The 9973-nt window shown below is 39.8% G+C and overlaps 1 protein-coding gene across 2 annotated transcripts in view; it reads right to left on the reverse strand.

Moving 5' to 3' along the window:
* LOC145441691 (phospholipid-transporting ATPase ABCA1-like) overlaps window positions 1–9909 on the reverse strand; it is a 32652-nt gene extending 22743 nt beyond the window's left edge. Inside the window, exons 1-17 of one of the 2 annotated variants that reach the window (XM_080319618.1) lie at window positions 9014–9909; window positions 8855–8948; window positions 8155–8442; window positions 7907–8022; window positions 5876–6082; window positions 5586–5807; window positions 5409–5500; window positions 4324–4421; window positions 4092–4264; window positions 3854–4024; window positions 2768–2870; window positions 2596–2707; window positions 1630–1833; window positions 1033–1147; window positions 866–973; window positions 286–395; window positions 116–227 (exon numbers count right to left, since the gene is read on the reverse strand). In XM_080319618.1, the coding sequence (XP_080175744.1) occupies window positions 116–227; window positions 286–395; window positions 866–973; window positions 1033–1147; window positions 1630–1833; window positions 2596–2707; window positions 2768–2870; window positions 3854–4024; window positions 4092–4264; window positions 4324–4421; window positions 5409–5500; window positions 5586–5807; window positions 5876–6082; window positions 7907–8022; window positions 8155–8442; window positions 8855–8948; window positions 9014–9076 (2388 nt within the window). In that variant the 5' untranslated portion in view covers window positions 9077–9909. Of the gene's footprint in view, window positions 1–115; window positions 228–285; window positions 396–865; window positions 974–1032; window positions 1148–1629; window positions 1834–1886; window positions 2097–2595; window positions 2708–2767; window positions 2871–3853; window positions 4025–4091; window positions 4265–4323; window positions 4422–5408; window positions 5501–5585; window positions 5808–5875; window positions 6083–7906; window positions 8023–8154; window positions 8443–8854; window positions 8949–9013 lie in introns of both variants that reach the window. The other variant, XM_080319617.1, reaches the window with a different exon arrangement.
* Window positions 9910–9973: the final 64 nt, after the last annotated feature.

Below are 9973 nucleotides of genomic sequence, written 5' to 3' on the forward strand. Positions count from 1 at the left end.
ACTATTTAACCGGAGACTGAGCATTACCAACTTATTAATGATTCTAAATGGAATGAAGTCAGCAATTTTTCCATCGCAGTTTCGCATAGCCAGGACTAGTTATTAACATACTCACCAGTCCGATTTTCCCTCCGTACGTCAACTTGCCTTCCCATGTCACGGCAAAATTGTAAGGTATATACAGCATGAAATAGATGATCCCGCCACAGGCCGCAGCGAGGTTCGCTCTTAACATTAAAACCGTTTATCCTAACAAAAAGAGACAGGAGACATACGAATACACACTTGGTAAAGAAGCAGCTGATAAGGAAGCATTGCGCGATTGTGGCAATGCAGAAACTCATCATCCAGATCAAAAGTATGAACAGGTTGCTGTAGGGCAGGACATTTCCATACTGAAATAGATGAAAATTTGTGAAGTGCATCAGCGTAGGGGAGAGTGAGTAGGTATGGACCACCAAATCTTGCCAAGCTATAACTTGGCCAAACTTGGTACAATATTCCAAAATTTTGGTGCAGACAATCATTACTTATATGGCTAACTATTACTGATAGAATTGAGCTTAAATACCTATGTGAAATACCCCTACAATTTTGCAATCGTGAGTTATCTCGGGTCGACCCATGGTCCTAATGAACAAATCCTTAACACAGTAGCATATCTCATTCTGGGTGGTCACACTGATCACACAAGAGTGTTGTGGCATAACTAATCCATATCATTCGGACCTAAATCCATCGCCACACCATAGATACATATCCAGAAATTATGCAGCTTAAAAACACGGCTACAACGTTCAAGTAAGAGACATTATGAGTCCACAGTCACACATATGACTCGGTAACCACAGCATACGCAACATACCCTCAAAACAACAAGTAACAGGATGGCAGACACCAGCATGAGATAGAACGAATTGATGAACCAAGCGATCCAATGAACTCCGTTACCAAGTCCCATCATTTTCATGAACTGGAAACAAGAGAATCTCTCTCAATTAATCACACAAATGACTTACACCATCAACTAACCTCCTTCAGTCGCAGTTCTTTTTCGTAGACGATGTTTTTCACAATAATGCAGACCGAGTAAATCCAAGCTAGTGTCATCAGAAGGGACATCATACTGCTCAGATATTCGAGAAACCTAAATAATGCGGGGCCGTCAATAAAAGCCATTACATTTGGTGGGATTGAAGAGTCAAAATTGCAAAATTAGAGTGAAGACGTGTTATCGCCGTGATGACGACGTCGAATCGCTCACACAAACACGTGAAATTAATTTCTTCAAAATTTTTTCGACTTAATTACAATACAACATAAGACAAAATATACCAAATAGTACACAAAATTTTTGAAAGAATACAGGAAACGACAGACACAAGACGAAGACCCTCGATTTCTCAAAATCACATCAGTATTTGGGCTGATCATGATATTTTTTAGCTCTCGGAAGTAGGCCTACAGAATTGAAGAAACACGTAAATTACAAATCAATTAATGATGAAATTACAAATTAGGATGGTAGTTATTTCGTCACAAATCGATCAATGAATATAATTACAATCACATCGGTGATCGGCACAGCAAACAATTGCAGAGTGACTCGATTTTTTGCACCCTACTCACAAATCCGACTTATAACACGGGTACGGGAACTCTTGGAGATATTGACCCAAGTAGTAATCGTCACCGTTAGACGGCACCCCGTCGGGGTAAGCAAGTATGGAAGCAAAACCCCGTTCTAGCATGTCTTGAATGAAGAGGAATCCGCCCGTGTAGTAATAAAACGGCCAGGCCGAGCTGTTAGCGTTAGCACCGGGAGACCAGTAGCTGATTTGAAAAATAGAAAGGAATATGAGTATCTCAGTAAAAACAATTCTCACTTGTCAGACTCATAGCAGGGATACGGCGAAGGCTGTAGGTAAAAGCCTAACTTTGGCACTTGACTGTAGAACGCCGACGTCGTGTCGTTACCATTTGCAGACGAGGCGATGCGGGTTATGCCGTGGTCTACCATGTCTTGGAGGTCGGCAAAACCGTTAATCAAGTATTGCAAATCATAGACGGCTAGTTTAGGACCCGGCGACCAGAAGCTGAGCACAAATAAAAGCGGTTGAGTTTGAGACGCAAACAGCAAACACAAAATACGTTTGAAAATAGAGAGCGCATTAAATTCATGTTCGACAACAGTGTAATCGTATATCTGGCATGCCATCAAAATTCCAGTTCTCCTTATAAAGATATATTCCTCTTTTCACCCAAAATATACCGCAACTAAGCAGGAACTAAGCAAGTACTTATGCATTAAACTAAAAATGAGTCAACCCTCTATTGGAGAGCAAAGAAAATCTGTAACAAGTTAACTATAGAAACGGATGAACGCATGCAGTTAGCAATCGGAAAGGATCCTGGATTAGAATATGTGTGCATTCTCAATTCGCCCTAATCTCTTCGAGAGTTGGCTTGAATGCAAGTGTATTATTTGATTTCCACAACATCTGAATTAGTCCCATTACCGACTTCCAATCATCCTTTGTGTCAGAATAACGTACGAATCGTGAACTTGCATCAATCTGAAGAAAGCCTACTTACTAATCTTGTATGAAATCTGTCCTCATAACGTCGTCCACGTCCTGTCTGATTTTGTATTTGATGTGCTTCGGCAGTTCGGTATCGGTAGCAGTCGGCGAAATAAACACAACACCTATGAATAAGCAATGCCGTAATGTAAATGTGATTCACAAATGTGACCGCATACACGCACCGGCCCAAAACGTGTTGTTCTCCAGCAACGCCATCGACCGGTCTACCAAAGCCGGTTCATCCGCGAATCCCTCGAATTTGTCGAGATTGACACATCGCAGGAACTAAAATGATAATAGAAATCTTTTATGACATCTGTGGACTGCTGTAAGTGCGAAATCTCTACGACTCCATCAGATATAAATATAAATTTAGCAAAACATTTAGAGTTTCAAGCAGCGTGATTGTTTACAGTGCAATGTCTAGTGGTATGTATATATGGAAAATTGTCACATATATAATCTAAGTTCTCCGTGACTATGTCACATATTAACCAATAATTTTCAGTTTCGGGCAGCACTATTGTTTACAATGCGATGTGCGGTTGTATGTATACTGAATTGTCACATATAAGAGCAATTGCTTCGTACCTATTCAACTACTTCCTGCGGTTATCGATACGTGAAATGAGAACCTAGTTTCAAATAACAGCAATGGCATGCTAATCGAGAGTTTAATCTCGATAATGCAAAACTACAGACGGCATGGAAATTTCAAATACACAGGTCAACAATTTGTGTAAAATATCAATGATTGTCGAAGCAAACGTCTATCATAATACAAAGAGGTGAAGGTTGTCAAAGTATTGCTTCAAATTATGCTTAAAAATATGTTATCATCGTAGATATCAGCCATATTGCTCAATCATAAGTACGCAGATGTGTTATAACTATGCACAATCTGCTTTTGCTACATGTCATAGTTGGGGAAACTTCAGCAAAATCATGTGCTAATAATTGTACTAACAGTCTGTTTCTCCTCACACGAGAGAGAATAATTTTTACAATGGGAGATTTTATCGCCTGAAGCAAAAAGCGTGTAATCACGTATTCCAAACAAGTCACGAGACCAGTATCTCGAACAAAAGATCAAGTTTCAGGAACACACCTACACGCTTTCTCTCAAGAGGTAACTAACGGTTGTACCCGTACATAACCTCTTTCCGTGAGAGATAACACAATGACCAATTCCATATGTAAATGTAGTTGAATAATGCGTAAATAAAGTTAAATAGTGCGTTCCTGTACACACATGAAGCATAACATACCCTCTGTAAAAGCAGAATGGCAGCATTCAGCCCACTGAAAGCCTGCTTCCACGTGACAGTGCCTGGCACGTTTGACGTTTCATTGTTGGACAAAAGCGTCGCAAGTAACTCCTGTTCACTCTCGGTCAGCGTTATAATATTTGTGGAACTCAAATTCTGTGCCAATAAACCCTGAAAAGGAAAACAACAAAGATTTGAAAAGGGTACCTCAGTAGGAAGGGAAAATATGCAGACTGACCCGCAAAATATCAGTGGCTGTGCTGTTTTCCAAAAACTCAAACAGCCCGAGGCCCTCGGTTTCAATCCAAGTCCGCGAGATCGACTCCAAGTCGCCCATCGCTTGAAACGTTTGATTGGCCCGTTTCATTATACCCCTCGTAAGATTGGTGTCGGGAGCGTAAGGAATTTTTCCTTAAAACAATAACGATGCGATTAATCGATACATACTTCACAATATTCTGTCGACGTACCGAAGAGGATGGGTTTGAAAATAGTCCACGCAAACGACAAGTTTTCATTTGTTTCGAACGTGTCAATCAGACGCTCACAAAAATCGGCCGAGTCCGTGCTGGAATAAAAACCACAAGCTCACACTTCGAAATCAGCGTTGGGATGAGTCGAGTCACGTCTTGACTCGAGTCAGACTCGAGTCACCTTTTTCGTATGACTTGACTTGAGTCAATTTGCTAAAATGACTTGACTTGACGTATCAGAAATGTTGATTGACTCGTGACTCGGAGAAATATTTACGAGTCAATTTCAAGTCATCAAGTTATCGGTGTCGATAAAAATCACTATATCATGCATAGGTTCGTATTGTTCGCGGAACGGTGGTGTAACCGGTGAGAGCGACCAATCATTCAATGATCGTACGTTTTACTGAGCCTCCATTGTTCTGTTACAAATAAGTTACCCACAAAGTGATCGAAGCTTACAGCTTACGTTGTCGTAAACAAGTAGTAAGTAATTTAATAGCAAAATATCTATTTCTGTTCTCTGTTCTTACCTTAACCAAATCTCCTGTTTTATTGAAAATGAATTTGAATATATATAATTTATATACTCCTCAACCATTGGCGCGGACTTGAAATGTATCATATCAATATGTATAAAAGGGTAATGTATTGCATCTTATCAATCTGTTCCTCTATTTTCTATTTCGGCTGGTAACTACATAGAGTGAGGCCATGTAACAGTTCTACGTATATGTGAGCGATACAGCACCTTCTTGCATGTATATTTAACTGTATATTCGTTCATCAGTTCAGAATCAATGACCACTCAATCTGTATTTCAGACAGCTAGCAAAATTCAATCACTTAATCATGCCTCATACTTCAAAAAGGCAACTTGACTTGAATTGTGACTTGACTCGTGAATTGACCTGACTCGACTTGACTCGAAAAACCGAGCGACTTGACTTGACTCGAGTCACCTTTGATAATTGATTGACTTGACTCGAGTCAAAATGTGCAATGACTTGAAATGACTCGAATGCAGTGACTTGATCCCAACACTGTTCTAAATAAACATACAACTTGAAATAGATACTTACGAATTATCGTTCGCTTCCGAAACTACGTTGACTATACCCGCAGTGGCCTGTTGGGAGATTTGGGCCCGTGGCTGCGGATGACCGCAGAATTCCTGCAGGATAAATATTCTATTGAGCAAGTGCTAATATACAATTGGGTTTGTTGCTTTTGACACAACCACTTGCTCAGGTGCTTACTTGAAATCCTGTTCCCGACGCTAGGTCGATACCGATTACAGATGATAGAATGTCGTTGGTAGAGTCGCCGCCGGCACTAAAACCTTGCAAAGACTGGCTTAAAGCAGCCAATATAGTCTGAAATTGTCTGTTGAGTGTCGGCAACCGAATTGCCACAAATATACCCATATCAGCTGCATTCAGATCAGCATTTGTGCCGGCTTCCGTGAGTAAAGTAGTCCCCTGCATACAGCAACACAGTGTTTAATTCGTAAAGCTATAAAATGACACAGATTCAACTTGACGGCTACCTCATTTTCAAAAAAAGATTGGAGGTCTGCATTGGTTGTCAGGGTTGACCAAACGCCGCTCAATTGCTCGTCTGACAAGGAGCAAAGTTGGTTTGAAGTCGCAGTAGCATTCAATGGTGCACTATTTGGAATCGTTATAGCACTAGCTACAGCTGATGCATCGCAAATGATTGACCGTCTATTTACGCTATCAACCAGTTGCTGGACCTGAAAGTGTGAATACAAGCTTAGCAATGTTAGATGCTGGTCAATTTTGAACAACATTTCCACCTATTCATTGGTGAATCAAATATTGCTTGAAATCATAAATGATTTACCATAATCCACGGGGTGCGATTTGAATCTAAAAAACCCTCATGCAGTTTTATGTAGATTTGCGAAAAACGATTATAATAGATGTAGGCTAGGTGTAGCCTATTATTCGATTATTTTCAGAAACACATAAAATAATTGCATAAATTTATTTTAAAGTGGACTTATACAAGCCATAACGTACTTCAAGTATTTTGAATTCATTATGTCAGGGGTCACCAACCTTTTTGCAACCAAGGGCTACTTTTGGGTACTGATTGAAGCGACGGGCTACCATTTACTCCCGCCGTTTACCCGTATCCGACGGAATTTCCACTTTGATATTCATAGCATTGGGCAGGTATCGCATAGCGTTAAGACTTCTAAGTGATTCTTTCAATTCAAAACATCTCATTTCAACCTGCTAGCCACAAAGACTTTTTAAGAAATCACGAATTACTTCGCACCGTGCCTATATAAATTATTATATAACAACTGTAAGCTCAGATTTTAAAATAAATCACGTCATACGTTAGACTGGACACTGGACAGTGGATATCGTGTTATCTGTTTCTAAACCAATCAGTGAGAGGCCTGGCATTGAATGCTATCAACTAGTGCGCTGTATTCTGGTATGTAACTTACACCGCAACTCTGAGTGAGTGTTGCAGATGTGCAATGTGCATTATTGAGGCGTGTTCTGTGTTTGTTTTTCGATCAATGTCGTGTCCCGAAGGCTAATACTCAACGAACCAAACACGCTTGCAACCTTCATCGCTGCTGCGCAAGTGCGCATTCACCACTGTACTTTTCCGTGTCAACAAGGCGCCAAAAGCTCGCTGCAGCCTTGTGGCCTTTGAGGTGGAGGTGATTTTGCAGTGGTACAATTTCAATCTCAGACTGTTCAGCATCCAGACATGACAGATTTCATTATACTTGACAGCAGCATCGATTACAGAAAGTTAGAAACATGGTATTATAAACTGCGTTGAGTGTAGAGAGGCAAGCTGTGTCAAAAGACGCAATACGTACTGGGCATACCGCATCTGCTACTACGTCACCGCTATCTGCTACCGGATAGTAATGTTGTTTACTACTTTGGCATTGTCCGGGACATCGGGCTACCATATCTGAGCCCCCCACCATTTCAAGAAGACCGTGGATGGCATGCCGTCATATCGCATGTATGGACAGTAGCCTACGCCGTATTCTACATCTTCGATCTCTTGTTATTCTATTACATGTTGGACGTTGGTATATTACTAATTTTAATCGGGGATATTTTATATCATCATTTTAAGTGTTTATATATATGTATTGTCATTTCTAAGTCACATGTTATTGTTTGATTTTAACAAGAATAGCTAAATCACTCAATTTATATATTTAAAAGCTCACTGGTGATAATCTGACGAATATTGGCAAATGCTGCTATTCGATCTATTTTTAGAGCAGGCTCGCGGGCCACTCATCTGGTCCTCGCGGGCTACCTGGTGCCCGCGGGCACCAGGTTGGTGACCCCTGCATCATGTCAACGATAGTAGGCAGGATCACCGAAAATGCAATGAAACTACATGACATGAGATGCATATCAAATCATCGCAAATAGCGGCTGTCATATCAACATATCTAAATTGTAATATTAGATCATCAAAATCATGCGTCGCATTGTGTACTGTGTGTCTTGAACGGACGAAACTAAAATTTGTAGTTGTTGTTATTAATATTATTATGTCTTACCTGGTACAAAGAAACTCTGCTTTGCAAAATCGTATCTGATAAGTCTGCCGAAAGACCTATGCCGATCAGTTCCCACCGCGTGGCATTTGGATCCCCCATTAGAGATGAAACAGTGGCTGAAAACAGTGATATCACAACATGATTCCATTAAAACAAACTTGTAAATTGAATCTGCAACGAGTGATTTGATAGCTATTCAGAAAGGTGCAAAACGATTATTAGTCGATCCTGCAAGATTAGCATCACACCTTTGATTGTTGAATCCGGTTTTGCAATTTCATTGTAGAGCGTTGTGACTACATAAACATCCTGTTTAAACGCTGCAGGGTCTTTCACAATATCCGTTTCCGTGATAACAGTGTTTAAAACATTCATAAGTCCAGTAGAGTCAGACGATACATATGTTGGGTCGTTAACTTGACCCGGAACTTCCGACGCCAAAGGCTGGTTAAAGCATGGATTATCGATATTGCATAGTAGCGTTTGAAACCAAGGAAAAATTCCAGACGAAGGTAATGCCCGTGCCGGATAATGACCTGCAAAATATATCTGTAACGTAAGCGACTACATTTGGATGCAGGAATAGGAGATAGTTACGCACTGCCTCATACATTTGCTCATCAACAGGACACAAAACAATATTTAATCTAGATTCTAGATCAAGGCTGAACTTCCAAATACCATGTTCAATTGGAACTAGTTAGAATAAGCACACAAGAAATTCGAGAATCTCAAGTTTAAAAAAGCAGATCCGTTTCCATATCAACACAGCGAGTTCAGATAAAGCAGTGATTCCCAAATTTTATTCGCTCGCCATTTTAATGATTTTTTACAGCGTTTGCATACAACTAAAACAGGGGTTCGAAAACAGTGAAAGACCACTCCTCTGAGCTTGCTACTGAGAAATGTACATACTAAATAAATATCAATTGTGAGAAAGAAACATACACTCTGATAATTCTTCTGGTGGAACAGTCACTCTTACAATGAGGAGTATTGAAAAAAGAAGAATCGGCCATAGGATTTCCATGACAGTCCTTATCTGAAATTTAAAAAATGGCTGTTTACAAGGCAGCTGCGAAATGATGTCATGCAACAATCACTTACAGGATGTCGGATTCGAATAATATAATTCTTCCATAGTAAAAGGTAAAGTTGCTTGAAAAACATGTCACTAACAAAATTGAAGTAGTCTATAGTCCAGTGCAGTCTATGTTCCTGATGACTATGCACTGTCTCTGCAAAGAGTAACTAATGGTATTATATATGCCAGCATATCACAATATCCACATCGGACATACGCTCTCTAGAAAGATTTGATGAAAATTAGGATTCTTGAACATTCTATTCATCACGTAACCACATAACCAGAGCTATAGGCTGCTATAACACATAAAATAAAAATAGTAAAAGTGCATATGTCCCAATTTTACAAATTTTGTTAGGGATAGGTTTTAAAGATATTTACAAAAATGACTATAGAGTCCGCGAAAAATTGCAATCCTGGGTATGCACGTCATCCCTTCTTCCAGTCATTCCATACCAGTTTGTGACTTCGTACAAATTTTGTTCTGTCATTCAGCTATAAGCAACTTTACAATAAATTCGCTTTTTCTGATATTTACAATAATCCGAGGTGGTCAGTAACTAAGCAGGCCTACTTCTATTTTTTAAAGTACTTCAAGTATATTCTGCTTACTTGCACTACTTCGTCAAGTGGCTACGATCTTGGACTTCTACTTCTACTTGACAGTTTTCACTTTTTTAAGCAAAACTAGACCTAGTATAATTACTTTTTTACTAGCAAATTGCTACTTTTACTGGCTTCTATTCTTCTTGCCACATTGTGACTAGGATAATCCCAGCAAACAGATTTTCATTGAGGATGGGACCAGCTGTCCCCTAAATATATAGACACTATCTGCATCATAGCTATAGCTCAAGACATTCACCTATCGAACACCAAGCCACTCCTAGTAAATACTACTACTGACTACTAGGTACTACTAACTGCTCAAGTAACACAGTCACGAGTCACGTCTATTTCAGTAGCAGATTCTCGACAAT

Source organism: Botryllus schlosseri, chromosome 6 (assembly GCF_051294905.1).
Source record: "Botryllus schlosseri isolate E-star chromosome 6, Bs_hap1, whole genome shotgun sequence".
NCBI lineage: Eukaryota > Metazoa > Chordata > Ascidiacea > Stolidobranchia > Styelidae > Botryllus > Botryllus schlosseri.